The 18,782-nt window shown below is 44.2% G+C and overlaps 1 protein-coding gene across 14 annotated transcripts in view; it reads left to right on the plus strand.

The window, feature by feature from the left end:
* LOC141762924 (receptor tyrosine-protein kinase erbB-4-like) overlaps nt 1–18,782 on the plus strand; it is a 343,760-nt gene that overhangs the window by 243,607 nt on the left and 81,371 nt on the right. For 13 of the 14 annotated variants that reach the window (XR_012592935.1, XR_012592934.1, XR_012592937.1 and 10 more), the window contains one exon: nt 42–227. Coding sequence is in view for 7 of the 14 variants with exons in the window: in XM_074627098.1 (XP_074483199.1) it covers nt 42–227 (186 nt within the window). In the remaining 7 variants the exon portion in view is untranslated. The remainder of the gene's footprint in view (nt 1–41; nt 228–18,782) is intronic. The other variant, XM_074627096.1, reaches the window with a different exon arrangement.

Raw genomic sequence — 18,782 nt, forward strand, 5'->3', positions numbered from 1 at the left:
AGTCCCTCTTTGTCCCCCTCCCCCCCCCCCCTCTCACCCAGGAGGCCCTGATCATGGCCAGCATGGAGCACCCCCACCTGGTGCGTCTGCTGGGCGTCTGCCTGAGCCCCACCATCCAGCTGGTCACCCAGCTCATGCCCCACGGCTGCCTCCTCGACTACGTGCACGAGCACAAGGACAACATCGGGTCGCAGCTGCTGCTCAACTGGTGTGTCCAGATCGCCAAGGTAAGAGACGACAATCGGGTTAGGAGAGAGGGGCGGCATCTGGTGGCGCCGTAGCGGGGTTGTAATAGACATCATGGGTTTGTTTTGATGTCTGCATGAGCCAGAATGCGACGGATGGTGACACGTAGAGGCTTTCCAAGTCCAGTGTCGCCACACACGAGCTCCGATATTGGCAAAAAGATGTTATTATTGCACATTTTTATTTAAACAGCTTTCAAAACAGTTTCAAACTGCTTTCACAATGTCCCTGATCTGTATGACCTTTCGGTTACTAACTCAGGTTTTTTCCTGTAAGATCTACGCATGATGTGTGCTGCAAAAAACATCAGAGAGCGGTGTCATTTTGCGAACAAACACCAAGTGTTTGGGTCTATTGTTGTCTTCCAGCTCGCCCCCGTTGATCCTAATTATCCTCACTGCTTGACACACTGATCATTTCCACAACCCGTCACAATGACATGATAGGCCACTGACTAGTCTGCCTTGAACTCCGTCTCAGAAGCACATCACCAACACGCTTTATTCTTTCAGGGGGGATGAGTGACGGCGCAAGAAATTAAGGAATTAAACACCCGTTCCTCCGCTACACAAACACAATCTGCACTCGGAAATCGTGGAAACAGCAGTAAGGCTTGAGATATGGTGTGTACTTTTGCTTACCCAAAGAACATTTGTGTTTTCTCTGCAAATGAAGTCGACGCAGCCAGACTGCTTGATAGTGTAACTGCTGGGGGAGATTTAACTTCTCTGAGTTATAACTCCGGGATGGCAGTAGGGTGCTATTACATGATGCGCAGGCAGACATCTGCTGTGATAGGGCTGATTTACCACTGGCACTGATTTTTCTAGACAAGACAACAACTGTTAATATTCTACAAGAGATGATTTTGTGCTCTCAAAGGTTGCCAGTTTGCTAAACGATGTGTGGTTCTACCCACTGAGGTTTCCTGCTTCCAGTGCAGCTATGCCTCCAAGACGTGCTTGTAGAACATAGACTATATACTGTAAATAACAAGTGGACGTAGTTACCGAGACACCCATTGGTTTGTGGACTGCTGTTTTGAAGCCTCAAGTTCGGCATTTTGGCCGTCGCTATCTCAGGTTTTTGGTCGGCGCCATCTAAGTTTCTGGCGGTCACCATGTTGGTTTTTCGGCCGTCACCATCTTGGTTTTTGACTGTCACCATATTGGTTTCTGGCCGTCGCCATCTTAGCTTTTGGCCATCGCCATCGTGTTTTTTTGGCCCTTGCCTTCTTATATTTTGGCCGTCGCCATCTTGTTTTTTTTGCAATTGCCATCTTGGTTTTTGACAGTCACCATCTTGGTTTCTGGCTGTCGCCATCTTCGCTTTTTGCCGTCGCCATCTTGGTTTTTGGCCATTGCCGTGTTGGTTTTTGGCCATTGCCATCTTGGTTTTTGACAGTCACCATCTTGGTTTCTGGCTGTCGCCATCTTCGCTTTTGGCCGTCGCCATCTTGGTTTTTGGCCATCGCCATTTTTTTTTTGCAACCAGAAGTGACATGCAAGTTTAAGGCATTGGCTTCACTTTCCAGACCCCAGAGTTGCCCATTGTTGTAGAATTAAAATTGCAGTCAGTTGTTTCACTGGTCAAGCTAAATTCTCTACGTATATGGACGGAGCATCTTGTGTTGCTCTACTGCAGGCCATTCATCCATTTATCACAATGTCATTATATTAACCAGTTATAGCATTGCCATGTTGCAGTAACGGGAGGTTATGTAGGACTTACACTTATGGAATTTATACATAACTACTTTGTGTTTCTTGAGCAGATTGAACAGCTACCCAATATCACAGATTGCTGAATCAAAATGCAACCAAGACTCTGTCCCCTGTGATCATGGCTGCAGAAGAGATGCCGAAATTACACAGAAATTAGCCGTAGTTCTCTCCGTCTCGTATAAAGAGCTGGAGAAAACAAAGCAGCTCCGGGGATTTCAAAACCATGTGGTCGTACAGTTGTAGCGTTCATCTGATGAAATGATCTGTGTGGGTTGAGGGAGCAGCAGATTTGCATCTAGCCCAGGAAAACCAAGACAGATGGGATCAGCTTTGTGATCTTACTAACAGAGATGCATAGAAATGGCTAATTGTAAAGTGTAGTGTGTTGGATCTGGATTTTATCCTGATATGGACACTTCTAACATGTAAATTGCATCACAACAAACACGTTTTAAATGTTTTAATTGTAAGGAAACATTGTTTTTCTTAAAGTTCTTCATAGTAACTTTAAGCCGTATTGCTGGGCCCGCGGCAGGGAAGGGAGTCACGGGAGAACCAGAACCAGGACTGAGCAGGGCAGACTGTCAGACCCTGCTGCAGAAAAATTAGAGGTTTTCTAAAGGGACTCTGGTGCTCGGAAACACTACCGCTTTTGTCCACAGGGACCGCCAAAATCCACACAAAATTAACTTTAAAGCTATGATATTCATTCGTGGGTTTTTTTTAGGCATATATCTTGATAATGCAAGAAAATTTAAAAGAACACTCAATAGCACGAGACAACCAAGACAGTTGGAGTCATCAGCTGTTCATAAGGCTTCATATGAATTCCCCTTTTACGCCACACTGGTGTGATACATTATGAAAGCTGTCTTTTCATACCAGTTGTCAATGTGTTGCTAATGTTGCTGCCATGAAATTACAGTAAACCCATAAATTACACGTTCAGAAATGACCCACTGTGCCATTCTTCAGATCATTTCCTCTTTCTAAAGGACTCCCTTATCAGTCAGACTACTGGAATTGATCCATATTGGTCATCGTTAAAGGCAAAACACTCGCTTGTTTCATCTATCTGAGTCAGGGATGGGGGGGGTTATTGTGGGAGGTCTTAACCCTTTATTCCACTATGATGGATGATTTCCCAAGAGCTTGAGGAGCAGGTTACTTAAGCAGGTACTTATTGCCGTAATTGGATTCGATTTCACCTGTAGCGGCAGGGGGGGGAAGTGTCAGTTTCTTAGTGCTCCTATAAGTGAGAAAGAGCAAGAGGGAGGATTATTCACAACTGTCCTCGACCCACGCGGAACTGTGACATTCAATTCTGCAATAGTTTGATTGGGATTGACTGCAATTCCTGTTTTGTGACTAGTGTGGGTGAAGGTGCTCGACTGATTGAGTGGAAATCTGATAATTTGTTTTTATTGAGTGAATTAGCGAATCAATTCAGTGGAATCAATGGGGTTTCTTATGTTCCTACTAGCCTCTGAACGACCTGTCCTTTCCATTATTGCCTAAGCTAAACTACACCAAACTGCTCATGGATGAATTTGATTAAATCTGATTCCACTCCTTACTAATACAGGTATGTGTTCCCAGTTACAGCAGGGAGTCCATTTAACAGTAGGTGTTTTGCAGACCACACAACCCGAACTCATGGAGCTTAATCCTCCCAGCATTAAAGTCCAATAGCTTGGTTCTGTTGTATCAGCCTCTTGGATCCTCCACCACATAGCCCCGAGATATTTTTCAAGCCAGAAACATCCTCTGCGGTGTGTCCATGAGCATTAATGCGTCCTCTCCATTCATGTGTGCGTCTCTGTGTCTCGGTGTGTATCTGAGCACATGCCCCTGTGTGTTTGGGCGCATGTGAGCCGAATAAATAACTGGGAGCCCTCTTCTCTGAGTGATCTTTTGCACTCTCAAGGTAATGACGGGGAACCTGTCCTCCAGGAGAAGCCGCATCCTTCGGAAGAGACACAATTTTCGAGCAAAGGGGAGAATCATTTTCCCTTGGTTCTTCAGTTGGCTTTGAAAAGGGGGTTGTTAAGATAGAGGACAGAAGAGAGGAAGGGAGGGAGAACATGTGCCAAATAATAGAGAGCGAGAGAGTGAAAAAAGGAGATCTTTAAAGCATACTGAGGGTCATAGGATGCAGTGGTTACATTTATCTAAAGCCCCTTATATTAGTAGAGGAATTATTGACGTTCTTAAAATAAAGGAATAGTTGGGGAATTAGCTTTTTCACCTACTTTCAGAAAATTAGACAAAAAGATTGATAGCAGTCTCAGCTTATGAGAGTGGTACCAATTTTCTCATCCAATCCTTAGCAAGAAAACTATCCCTTTAAGTAAAAGAAGCAATGCCACATTTAAGATAACAATTACTTGGACAATTTTGCTCATATCTGCACAAACCTCTAAAAACTGCAAAGCTCTTTGATTTTAATTCAGATATATTGTACATATTTTTTATAGTATTGTTTGTATTTTTATTGGGATTTTCTTCTATTCCATATTTATGTTTCTGTACTTACTTTTATTCAAATTTAATGTGATCTTATTACGTTTATGTTATGCACCATTACAGCAAAGCAAATTTCTTGAAAAAACCTACTCGGCAATAAACCTGATTCGGATTCTCAATAACAAAAATCTGAAAATCTCAAATTTCTTTTGTTCCTTCCTACAATTTTAGTAAATATTTTTGATAATGAGGGAAATATCAAGCAGCCATTGTTTAGCATTTTCAGTGAGACTAGTCGACTGTAAACACAGAGAAACCCTCCGGTTGTCGCGATCATCACGGCTCCATCACGACGTGAATCAGAGAATGTAAACATCATTACTTTGCTGTTAATAATCTCCCTCCATAGCCTCCTATTCAGTAGCAAGAACTCCACAGTACATCACAAAGGGAATGAAAGAACGTCAACACAATTACTTTGGGATATAGAATTGAAGCACAGCAGGGGCCTGATAATGTTTGACGCAACAAGTGGAATATTTAGTAGCACAAGCACTCGAGTGAATGTACATGATGAGTACACTCATTGTAGTGTGTTTACCCAGAGAGAAATAATGAAGTGTGTCCACGCTGCCAACCATCTGAACCAGGCGCAGAGGAAAACTCTCTGTTTTCCTATTTCGCCATAATGTCGTGGCGGTTTGCCAATCCCCCGCCATCGCCACAACAACAGCACAAACACCGGCCGTATGTGGGCTCTGACCCGGGCAGGTGACCGCTGCGCCGCAAATTGATTGGCCGAGGCCTGTCGCCAGGCAGTGACTCTTCATCACTGAGTGTTTTGGGCATTGAGATAATGGCCCCCATTAATCTCCAGCCACACTCAGGGCTGCCCTCACTCCCACCGCCGCCACACACACACACACACACAATGAGTGACGGCACACACATTCACATTATACAGGACACACACAGAGGGCTCTTTAGTTCTCTGTGAATGGCTCTAATTTATTAGGCTCCATCTTTACTTCCTTTTTTCTTTTTCTTCTTTTTGTCTCCTTTCCTTTATTTCCTTTCCTCATGTGTCGTGTCCTTTCCTTACCTCTTTTTTGCTGTCCCTTTTATTCCCTTTCATCTTGTTTCCTTTCCTTTCCTTTCCTTTCCTTTCCTTTCCTTTCCTTTCCTTTCTTTCCTTTCATTTCCTTTCCTCCATCTACATATAAACATATCCTTTCCCTTGTATTCCCCTTCTTTCCTTTCCTTTCCTGTCCTTTCCTTTCCTTCCTTTTCCTTTCCTTTATTTCCTTTCCTCATGTGTTGTGTCCTTTCCTTACCTCTTTTTTGCTGTCCCTTTTATTCCCTTTCATTTGGTTTCCTTCCTTTCCTTTCCTTTCCTTTCCTCCATCTACATATTCGCATCTCCTTCCCTTTTATTCCCCTTCTTTCCTTTTCTTTGTTTCCTTTCCTTTCCTTCCCTTTCCTTCCCTCCATCCATGTTTAAACAGCTATGTCTCCTTCCCCTTTAATTCCCCTCCTTTCCTTTTCTTTGTTTTCTTTCCTTTTCTCTTCTTCTCTTCCCCTTCCTTTCGGGCGGCTGTGGCTCAGAGGGGTAGAGCAGGTCGTCCACCAATCGAAAGGTCGGTGGTTCGATCCCCGGCTGCTCCGGGTCACATGTCGATGTGTCCTCGAGCAAGACACTTAACCCCAAATTCCTCCCATCGGTGTGTGAATGAGTATTTAGATTAGATCCTGATGGGCAAAGTTGGCACCTTGCATGGCTCTGCTGTCAGTGTATGAATGTGTGTGTGAATGGGTGAATGCTGACATGCAGTGTAAAGTGCTTTGAGTGGTCGGAAGACTAGAAAAGCGCTATATACGGTAAATCCAAGTCCATTTTCCTTTCCTTTCATTTCCTCTTCTTTCCTCCGTCCACACATGAACATATACGTCTCCTTTCCTTTTTTACAAATCCGCCCATTTCTCTGTTTCCATGGCGCTCAGGTTAACGGAGGTCAAAGTTTGCCCTACATCTCCTTCTACATTACCCACCGCAGGCCACATATCCTCAAGTGACCTTGTGTGTTTGTGTGTGTGTGTGTGTGTGTGTGTGTGTGTGTGTGTGTGTGTGTGTGCAAATGTGTGTGTGGTTGTAGAAAACTAGGAATTTCTCAGTGCCCCCGTTCTCCGTCTCTCTCTGCATCTCCCTCTTGTCTCCATCTCCTCTTTATCACTCACTAACTGACTCTCTCTTTCCCTCTCTCGCTCTCACACACACATATACAGCGTATTTCTTTCATTAGGTTTTGGATTATTAATGGAATAATTAGGTTTGGGATGTATTTTAATGAACAAATCAATCACTGAATTAAATATGGGATCGGAACTGAGTGTATGCGGGGCTACGGGAGTCTTTTAATTTGGCTCCCCTCTCCCCTCCTCTCCTCTCGCTTGCTCTCCCTCTGTCTTCCTCTCACAGCCTCTCTCCTTCAGGCTCAGTATAATGAAAGTAGAATAGATTCGGCAAGTCGCTGTCCTGCCGGTGAAATGATTGGCTTTGGCAGTGAAGCCCGGGCTGGACGAGGGTCTTGATTGGTTTTCGGCGGGGACGGCTGCTTGACGGGGGCTTGTATCTAGGCCACATTGGGGCATTTTGGTTTGGTGAGCAGTGAGGGAGTCGAGCGCTCGGTATAAACATACCCACCGGCGAACTCGTCGGACTGACATTAGTGAGACATGCCCTGCAGGGAAGCCCTCCAGTTAGAGTGTACGCTCTGCTGTCATGGCGGCCCTGGACGGCGTTTTACAGATTGACAGGGCTAATGATGGCGCTGAACACTGACCTCAAATAATTCTTCCAAGGTGAGCTAAATACTGTACAGCCAAAGCACGGCATGATCGTTTAAACGTACAGTACATGCGTTCAGCTACGTGTATGGAAAACTAAGCACATATTTTAAGAATGATGATGATGAGAAGAAGGTGATTGACCTCACTGGAAAATGGAGTGTGCAGGGTCTGAAATTAGCACCCGCCACCCATCAAATGCGGGTAAATTGTTGGCAGTGGAGGATAAAATCATCAAGACATCCAGCACTTTGGCAGGAAGGGAAAACGCTAGAGATGGGAATAGAGAATCGGTTCCTAGTTGACAAATTCCTTGGCATCTCATGCCTTTGTGACTATCGATTCCTCTTATTGATGCTTTCCGACAGTTACGCATGCACAATGACGCAACGGCATACACAAGCTATATCATGTTTCAGTTTGTTTAGGCGCTATCACTACTAAACCTGAGGGGGCGCACCCTATTTTGTCCCTGATAAAGCGACACTGTGAACAACAAACCTGTGTTGAAATCAACAGGACGAGAGTTAGTAAAGTTACCTGTTAGAAGTCGCTGGGCAGCACAGTCCTGCTCGGCTAAATAACGGAGCTACGAACGTTAACGGATGTGCCATTGAGTTATATTATGGTGCGTTCAAGCTCTGTTCAGTAAAATGAGTATTGTGCGAAGGTAAATTCTAACTTTATCGCGATGTGTTCGAATGTAATCTCGTAAAATTAAGTTTTTGGCGAGACACTTGAATGAATTCAGTTGTTTGAAGGAGATGTTTTCACAGCAATATAAAACAGATATTATAAAGAGAGGGAATTATGACCTGTTTAACGACCTAACACTAGCTCTAAGCAGCTTATAATGCATCATTAAAACTACTGATGCCGAGATTCTTTTGTAATCAGTTCATGAAACTTACATTTTGGTCGCCTAAAAATGTCTTATTCAGCGTTTGGTTGTACTTAGCTCCGACCTCTCGTTTCACTTCTGGTTGCAAAAAAACAAGATGATCATTTGATGTTCATTTAGTAAATTATGGTCCCATTTAGAGTCAAATAGACCATAAAGCAGGGGATGCTTTAGGGCGGGGCTACCTTGTGATTGACAGGTCTCTACCACGGCGTTTTCCAGTCTGGGCGTTGCTGCCTGCACACACTCAGATAAACACATTTCCTTTTCCGACCAAATCAGCAGACGTCTCCCCCCCCCCACTGCTTCGTCAGGGAAAGGAAAATCTGGGGACCTTTAAATATGACTCCCAATCTTTGGTCCCACACTCATGTGTTGATATGGACGCACACATGTGTGCGCTTCGCGTGTGTTTAGATTTGCGTCCCGCGGCGGCTCCCCCGGAGATGCCACCCCGATGGCAGGAGATCCAATCTGGCCAAGCTTAGCCCTCCGTGTCACTCGCTTCCCTGCAAACGCAGCTCCGTGCTGAGCAAACACATCTCGCCTGCACTCATTAGCCGAGCCTTAACACTTCTTCCTCGTCCTCTCCCTCACTCCCTCCCCTCCCCCCTGCACATGTCCTTCATCTTTCCTTCCCTCGGTGGAGGATGGATTCCTGTCTTTGAATCAAATCGCCTCACTGTCCTGCGCTCCTGTGTCTATCATGTCATTGCATCACAACGAGAGGGACGTCTCGATGGACTCAACATGCTCATGTATATTTAGACATTTACACGGATGCACTGATTTGCACGGACTCGCACACTTTCATAGGCTACTCTGTCAAAAACTAAGCACAACTACAAGCCAAGTATACCGTTCTGTAGGCCTATAAGGCAAGTACACTTCGACTTTTCTGCATACTTGTCAGCATGAGCCAAGTATACGTATGTATACTTTTGTTAAGTATATCTCTGATAAGTACATAAAAAGTAGTACACTCTCTTATTTTAAGTTTAAAAGAAGCACACTAATACTACACTTGAATAAACTTATTTTACGGGGTGTCGTAGACCTGATGTTTGCTAGCGAAATACCGATCACGAATTTAGATTTGGTTCAATCAGAATGTCAACCATGTGGACGTGTGGTCCTGAAACATGGCATCATATCAGTGGACTTTTCCGTGTCAGCATCACCTTGGTTCGTCCCTCCATGCCCCTTGTGGCACCCCAAGGACTCATTTCTTCCCGCAATACATTGTTCCTCGTCTTTGTCTCCTATAGATTGCCCTCATACATCTTGAGAGCCTCTCTCTCGCCTGGCAGGGCCTTCTAAAGACACATGAGAAAACCCCGAGAGATACTCATTAAGCATCTCAGAAGAGCCAGGCGTACGTACATTATGTTTGCAGTAGTGATTGTATATATTTACATATGAAAGATTCCACAGAAATATGCTGTGATTCCATTTTTTATTTTCAAACGGCATACTGTAGTTCAGATAGCGGTGCCTGTTGCCATCCTGTAGATGCGAGTAAAAGGTGCTACTATGGCAGGAGTAATTAGCTATAGAGTGATGAAAACTGCTGCGAACTGAAAGGCAATTATGAATATGAAGGGAAGAGTAACATGACTCCTGTCAACAACATCCATTTATGATGGCGTTAATGGCTGATGAGCGAACACGACGCTGGAGGTGATACATGTTTTTCACCTCGGCGTATTTATTATTGACAGGTCGAACATGTGGAGGCTGATGTGTGTCAGAAAAACATGAATGTATGGATGAATAGAAGTTGACGGAGGTGTGGCAGTTCCTAAACCTCGGTTTTAATGCAGTTTTGGGAGGCTTAAATTAGAGATTGGTTCCATTTTGCATCCATATTCATTAAGCTTTAAGTCTAATTTATCACATTTTAAGTTCATTTTTGTGACTTAAAATGGATAAAACCTATTTGGTTGTAACTATAAAAACGACATCAAAATGAATCCTGACCTTGGCAATAGTAGTATGAAAAAGCAATCCCACCTCAAGGTCTGCTTACTTGCCATTTCCAGAGCTTTTAAACATCCACTTCAACAGATGATGTTTGAATTTCAGATGGATCTGTCGACTTGAAAGATTCTTGTCCGTGTTGGCTTAAAGTTGAATGATCAAAGCTCGTTCTTGACCTTAGAAATAGTAGTTTGGTAAAACAATCGCAACTCAAGGCCCACTTACTTGCTTTTTCTGTAGCTAAAAGCTGCATCTAGCGGTGAGGTTGCAGATTGCAACCAGCTTAAACTTCTCCAATGTCCAATGGTTGCGTCTGAAATTCCATAATAGCATGCTATTTAGTACGAGATTTTTTTGTATGTCTGAAACCTTAGTATGAAACCAATAGAACGTGAATTGCATACTATTTCTGTTGAAATATTACAGTACGCAACGCTGGACACTACAGCGGCATAAATATCCCACAATGCAAAGCGGTAGTAACGACAACGTTCACAATATTAACGGACAGCTCTGTAACGTCAATAACGCTTCAATTTAACTGTAAAAAAATTTACTTTGCTCGGCGAAATATATATTTTAAATAAATTCAGACTTTTGATAAACATGAGGTCGGCACGAGTTACCATGGTTACACGTCTCCAACCGGCAAGGAGGCTCTCAGGAAGTCAAGATGTAAACTACTGCTCAGTGCGTCCGAAAAGCTATATACTGCTGCTTAACTATGTTGTAGTACACATAATGAGTATGTAGTGCATAGTATGCGATTTTGGACGGAGCCTATGTCCTCGTTGAAATATTATTGGATATTTTACATACTTCACTTGTGCATATAAACTGAAAATGCTGTTAAATGGCGAGCAACAATGATAAACCGTGAATGACTGATGTGTTCAGTGCCACCCTATACATTCACTTTTCTTTTATTCCACTCTATATTTCCTACTGAAACACATTAGACTAAGTTATAGTGAATTTAATACAGTCAGCAAGCTATACGGTAGTGATCCATGTTCAGCACTTCATTTCCCAGGGGCCTCATTAATAATGCAGTCCCACAATTCTTGGCATCTCAGAAGCACATCACGCCGTGATTACCAAACAGTGCAGCCCATAATACTATCCAACATCATAAAAAAAACACACAAAAAAAAGCAACTAATGTGCACCCTGAGCAGTTTTCCCCTTCCTCCGAACACATTCACGGATTCTTCAGCTCACACACACACACACACACCAGTCCCCCAGGAGGACGCACGTGTCCCTGCTGACGCAACAAAACGAGGAAACAAGGTGGAGGGAGGAAGTGGACGAGGTGATGAGGAGGAGCAGGGCGGCGGAGGGGATAAGCCCCCCGAGTCTTTCTAATTATCTGTAAGGATCAGCAGTGCTCAAGGATGCATAAGGGGAGGGATTTGACTGCCAGATCCACTGGGTAGGGAGGCCTGATTGGATCGGTCACCTCTCTGCATACACACCCGTTACGCGTGACGCCTGGAGCCGGGGCTCATTAGACACAGGCATATGCACGCCTGCAGGTGAGCGGCGGCGGCGGGAATTCGCGGACGCAACTCTGCATATGTTTCCGCTCGCTGCATAAAAGTTCTCTTCTTCGATCATCAAGTCCTGCAAATGTCATTTTAATAACACAACGATAATATGAACTTGGGCCAACCTCAACCGTGCAAGTAATCATTAAAATGTTAAAATCAATTCTAAAACGTACAGGTAACCAATGTAGAGATGCTACAACCGGTGTTATGTGGACTCTTCTGTTGGATTTTGTTAGCGGTCTTGCTGTAGCATTTTAGTTGAAGTTTGGAGATGTTGTGTTGGGTGAGACAGGAATAGAGTGAGTGACAGTAGTCTAAACAGGATGTAATGAAAGCGTGGATGACCATTTCTAGATTGTTAGGAGATCAAAAAAATCTAATTTTTGAGATATCCGAAGTAGTAAAAAGCTCCATTGAATGACGAATTTCACCTGTTGGTCAAAGTTAAGTCTGTTATCAAAGATAACACCAAGATCTCTGCACTGGGTTTTGATGCAGCAGGACAGAGAACCTAAGTGAGGGAAGAAGTGCTCGCTAGAGGAGTCTGGACCTCTGATAATGGCTTCAGAGGTTAGCTAAAGAACATTTTGTGAAAGCCAGTTTTTAACATCAGTAAGACAGGATTGTATTTTGACCAGTTGTGTCATTGGAGTCAAACGAGACGGAGTCATCTGCATAAAAATGGATACTAATGTTATGCTAATGAAAGATTTGACCTAGAGGTAACAATATAAATGGAGAATAATAACGGGCCAAGGACTGAGCCTTGAAGGTACTCCTTAGGATAAGTGGGAGGAGGAGGATTTAAAATCACCAATGGCCACACAGAATTTCCTATTAGAAAAATAAAACCGATCTAAAACTGTCCCTGAAATGTCCAATGTTCAAGACGTTCAATTACACGTCAACTATATCAAAAGCTGCAGTAAGATTAAAAAGATCAATAAAACAAGTCATTCTGCCAGGTCCCGAATCAAGCCTTGATAATACCTTGATAATTGCAGGAGTATTATATACAAACAGCATGCAATAATGGAGGGTTGTTTGTGTGCCCACGCATATGCAATCATGAATCTATATGATTTGTATTAGCAGAAACCTGTGTTTTACACACGTGGTGATGTCAACAGAACAATTTGTCCCCTTCCATATCAGAAGTAGCAAGTGGGCAGGTCGAATCAAGTCCGACGGCTTCTCACCGCGATAATGATCCGCCGCAATTAAAAATGATAACTTCTCAGTGTCACAGCAAGTAGTAGGGTAAATTACAGGCATCAGCGTGAAGGTGGAGTGTACGGCCTGGCGCTCAGTCGGTTGAAATAAGGATCCTCTTCTTTGTTTCTTTTTTTTTTCTCTCCCTTCTCTGTCATTACCGTCCTCGCCGCTGCCCACAGCCTCATCTCAAACTCCACTTAATTGACGGTTGGGCGGCGGCGGCGGCGCCCGGCAAGGACGTTTAGACACATAGCCGCAAATGTCATCTTGTTGTCGCGGCTCATCATCGACTTGTTTTAATTTGACTTTAAGGAACTTTCTATCACCAAAAGAGTACCAATGAATCCGACTGATTTCCCCCCCTTTCTAATTCCACCGCAGCAGCCAAAAGATTATTGACATTTGCTCATGTAAATTTGCCAGCAGCGGCCTTTTATTGCCTGCACAGTGACATTTTGGAGGGATCTCTCCGTCCCACAGGGGAGATCACGGCGTCAGAGCTCAGATAATTCCACATTCGCCTCCCTCTCTTGAGGTGGAGGTAATTAAGACGCAAGAAGACATCAAGCGCCGGTTATTGTTGTCCGTCATTGCTCTTAAACTCCGCTCCCCACCGAAGGGGAATCTCGCATTCTCATCTCCCACACTCATAAACACACAGCTCAGGTTGATAGATGGCTGCCTTTTTTTTTTTTCACTGTGGTTCCAGAACGGCGGAGCAAATGGGGCCTGCATCTCCCGACTGCTGCGCCGCCACTGTGTCTGTCATTATACGTGTCACATTATGTCACCTGGATCCTTCATCAACCATCCCGGTGGAGATAATTCGAGACATTATCTAAACGTCCTTTTTCCCCCCTTTTGTTTTTGCAAATTGCTCGACGTGAAGCGCTTTAAATTTTGTCGCAGAATAAAATGTGCATGGATGTACACATGATTAAAGAGGAGGCGCGTCTGGACTCTTCCATTTCCTCTCTTTCTCTCACTCACACACGCTTCGCAGGCTGCCAGCTCGGCCTCCCCATTCTATCTCCCGCGCAGCACACGGCGCGTGACAGACGACCACCTGCGCCACCCGAGCGGACCCATTGTGCGCGCTCCTTATCGCACCGGTCCCAGTTCTCGGCGTGCGGACAGTCCCATATTGCTCGCATTGTTGCCCATTCGGCTGGGCGGCGGGGGGGGGGTTCTTTAGCGGCGGGAGATGGAAGGAGGAAGGGGGGGGGTGGCGCACCACATGCGGCGCTCTTATCGCTCCCTGTGGAAACAGGCACCTCACCTTCTGCTTTAAGAAGCTCAGCATGTTTTTCTCCATCTTCTCTTTTGACGTGAATTTCCAAATAAACTGTGCAAGCACCCAAGAGTTGCATCATTAAAACAATTTAACCGCTGATGGTTCCCACTGCTTCCTCAAAAAGCATGTTGCCTGGCAACAAACACAGGGAAAAGTTCATGTTAGCGTGTATCTGGTGTAGGTAATATCACAGAGATCTGCTGAAGACCTGAGTTGAATTTATTACCTGCCGTACTCCATCATGCCCGTCCTCCTCTTCCTCCACTTACCGTCCAACTGCTCTCCTTTATACCCAGCATCTTTTATTCCACAGCATCTTCCACTCCCGCCGAGGCGTACCGCTCCCCGCAGCTCCACGCTACTCCACTCTTCTTTTTTTTTCATGCCTGGTTTCACCCTCTTGTTTTCCTCCATTACTGAAGACTTTAGATCTTTAGTCCTCTGCTATAGAGAGAAGGTGCTAATGGGTCGCCGACCAGCCGTGACCCGGTCTGTTGCGTGCTTTAGAAAACTTTTTAGTCTCTGTAAACAATTCAGGACCCTGCAGAGATGAGAAAAGACCTTTAGTGTTGTTTAAAAATGCGATTTTATCCTGCCTGGTAGCCGGCGTCGGGTCAGACGAGGGTAAAGAGGACTCGCAAAGTCATTTAGCTTAACTCTTAAAAGGAGAAAACAAGCAATTCAAAGCCTTATTTCCTCCGTTCGGTGTCATAATCAACCGTTGTCTTGGTAACGCAGGGAGGCGTAAACACTAAAAGTGAGCACAGACGTTTTAACATTTAATAGCTAGACAGGATGTTCTTTAGAGATATCTGCTTATTTTGCTCAGTTCAAACTTTAATTTTTAGATATACTTTAGTAGGGGTCAAGCAATGAGCGGGGGTACGTGAGCCATGCTCACTTTTGCCTTGTTACGACTAGTCAAAATACAATTGTGGATAACTCTAACGTTAATTCCGGATAGTCAAGCTTAGCTATTAAAAGTTAAAACGGCTCGCCATACATGCATTGGATGTAAAGATGTCTATCGCATTAAGTAGCGTGGTGGTGCACCAATAGTCTGGCTAATGAGTGACACCGCTGCTGACTTGTCCTAAAGCACACTGTGACTCTTGCAAAGGTCTTCACTAAAACAGCTCTTGAAAAGTTCCATAAAGTACAAAAAAGTGCTATACTAGCACTTCACGCGCTCCAGGCTTAAAACATACCCCGGTGTCATTTGTGATGTGCAACAGTGCTGCTGGGTCCTTAACCTTAATGCTCCAGTGTAGCATGTGGCTGTGAGAGGCTGGGAAAAGCTCTCAGGGGACTTTTCATGTCGGGTTCAAGTGGGTGTTTTTCTGGAAATGGAGGCCTTCCCTGAATTGGACGGATGTATTTAAAGCTGCTGCTGTTGTTCGTCTGCTTCTGACATCATGTCAACATGAACTGATTCCACTTTGAGGCGGCTAACCTACCATTCCAAATTAAATGACAGTATGAGAAAATTTAAACACAAAAGATTCATTCTACAACAGGAAAATGGGGCTTTTATTGTGAAAGGTAAGAACGGAAGGAGTGGATCTGGTCTGAAAATCGAGCCAAAACCAAGCACCGCCCACCAGCCGGAGCAAACGTTCTCATTTTACAGCTAAACAGTGCACTGCAAGATGATTCTGAGAACATCTGAGGAGAGAAATAGGCATTACAGTAACATAATATTGATTCATATCTGATCAGCACTGCCTAATTTGACCGTTTGATCGGCGTTCACGAGCTTCGCGAGCAGTGATTGACAGCTGCTTCAGAGAATCCTCGGCTCTGATTGGTTGTTTTTCTTCGGGGGGCGGTGGAATCTTGTAAATACCATTAGGAGCACTAAAAGGAGGCAGAGGAACCTGATTATATCACAGATTATCAGTCTAATGTACTATACTGTCAGGATATACTGACAGTGTGAGCAAATGTGACAAAAAGTCATTTTTATTAAAGTTACCAACCGCAGCTTTAACACTGTATTTTAGCTCCTTTCCCACGAGGCACGAGCTGTCAAGCTCTCGTACGAAAAGCAAAGGTTCTGCTTCAATAACTTGAAAAATTGGGACTTTTATAGGTACAAGTTCTGAGCGAATGTAATCAGATGCCCTTGAAATCCTTGCATGCTCGCCGCCACCTTCTTTTTCTTTCTCCATGTGACCCTTCCAGCGAGGTCGCATGTTGCAATTTCAACCGTTCACCGTCTCACGGTGTCGCAGACTTTAAGATGCACTTCTGTTAAGTCCACCGGGGCTCAGGCCTGTCTCGCTGCAAATTCAGCGAGCACTTAAGGGCTCTGATGGGAACTTTAGGAGCCTTTGTGTGGACTGTTAGTGTCTGCTAACCCTGCAGACTTTCTAAAAGAAAGCATAAGTTAAAGCTTTGGTTACGTCAACAGATGATATTACCCCTGTGCATACAGGTGTTTTATTGTACTTGTTAGGAAAGAAACTCACACAAGATTCCCCTCCTCTTTTTGTACATCAAAACGTATACATCATCCTGCCTTTAAAAGGTCAGCCGTAAACACACACTTTAAACTTTGAGTGCAGCAGCTCAGTGGAAAGTTTGGAGTGGTTGCGCGGCTGCAATTGTCGCTCTTCCTCCGAGGCAGGCGGCTTTGCTTTCTCCGCAGAAAAATAATGGCAGAGAGAGAGAGAGAGCACAAAGTGATTTTGCCTGTCGGGCATTCGCTATTCATTCAAGCTGTTGCTGCAGTTAGTAATTTAACTTTGTTTGGATTTTGTACAATTTCCTCAAACAGAGATTATTCATTCATTTGATGGCCAACATGCATTAGTTTAATGCATGTTAGATGGGTAGGGGTGGGGTACAGGGGGTCTTTAAGGGGAGATAGCAGGTCAACAGTAGATGTCACATAGAAGTGGTGTACATCATCTGAAAGCTGGGAACCTGGAGATTAATTTGAGATGCAGCTCAGCACTGTGTGTCAAGTTGTTCTAGTCATAAATCAGAAGTGAAAATGTAAAATTCCCATGCTCTATTATGTTTCAAAAGATGCTGCAGCAATTTTTGGGTTGATACCATTTGTTACACATATTTGCTGCTAAATTTAACCATTTTTTGCCACTTGTGAATTGATAACAATGATCAATAATCCCTCCAAAATACCACATTAAGACACCAAGACCTTGAGGAATACCATAGAAAAAAGCCATGCTGTGATTTGGTATCAAAAACTTTTGACATTTGGAGATTTCTGCAAGAATTGCATTTTTCGGCAATTGGATGGCGAGCGCTTCTGTTGTGTAAACTGCTCAGAAAACCCCTTATTGTCAATCTAGCTAGGAAAGCCATCCATCCTCTGAATGCTCTAGGTCTCTTGGTGTCTGTAAAGTTTCATGAGGCTGTGATTATCCTAGAGGTCACCACAGGTCATTTAATACAGTGAGGTCAAGTTTACAAAAATGGTCTCACTACAATTAAATGACTACTATGGGGACTCACATCATTACCACTGAATACAGTTGGGCTCATTGGATCCACAAGAGTCTCAGCTTTACTGTGATACCCAATTTATGTGATTCAAGACTGTTTAGGGACCTCAGTATGCAGAAATATTCAAATACACCATTTTAGAATAGGAGACAATAACACATTTATACTGCATGTGATTATCATAAAGTGGGCATGTCTGTAAAGGGGAGACTCGTGGGTACCCATAGAACCAATTTTTATCACATATCTTGAGGTCAGAGGTCAAGGGACCCCTTTGAAAATGGCCATGCCAGTTTTTCCTCGCCAAAATTTAGCGAACTTCCCGACAAGCTAGCATGACATGCTTGGTACCAGTGGATTCCTGAGGTTTTATATGATACCAGTATCTTCACTCTAGCTTTAAAACTACAGGAGATGACAGGCTGATATCTACCCGTCAGTCACACACCGGTAATATTGTGTATTGTTGTAAAAAAGGGAGGAACAGAACAGTGATGTCGTTTACCAAACACGGCAGGTTTAATTACTTCCCCCCTGCAAGTTCCTGTATGATCTACAAGTTATGTAATCACAAATTATCCAATTCCACTTCCATTTCCAAGGACCTCGGGACTCCGGGGATTGTAACACTTAAGCAGTGTTAAAGCGGCACAATCAGAGGGGCCTGAAACCAACGCCGCCGCCGCCCCTCCCTCCCACGTCCTCCGCTGGGACGCCGGTGTTTACCGCCCGGAGTGGCTGGAAATTAATTGGCTCCTTGAGCTGCTGTACATTTGCCCTGTCAGTGCGATGGCTTCCCCTCATTGCGCTGTCACTTTAAGTCGAAGTGTATTAATGGACTGTGTGGGCCATTGATTCCTAATTCCTCCCGACGCTGACATCGGGGATAAATATTGCGCGGCACGGTCGTCTTCGGGCTTATTGTAATCAGCATTGTTATTGATCGGCTGCCCGAACCCCCCCAGAAGTAATCTATTTTAAATACACTCTCAGTAAAAGCGGGGGACCCAGCATTGTTGGCGAGGAACAAGGCGAGGGGACTACTTTGGGAAAAAAAAGAGCGACACAGGATAAGGAAGTGTCCC

Source organism: Sebastes fasciatus, chromosome 24 (genome assembly GCF_043250625.1).
Source record: "Sebastes fasciatus isolate fSebFas1 chromosome 24, fSebFas1.pri, whole genome shotgun sequence".
Classification (NCBI taxonomy): domain Eukaryota; kingdom Metazoa; phylum Chordata; class Actinopteri; order Perciformes; family Sebastidae; genus Sebastes; species Sebastes fasciatus.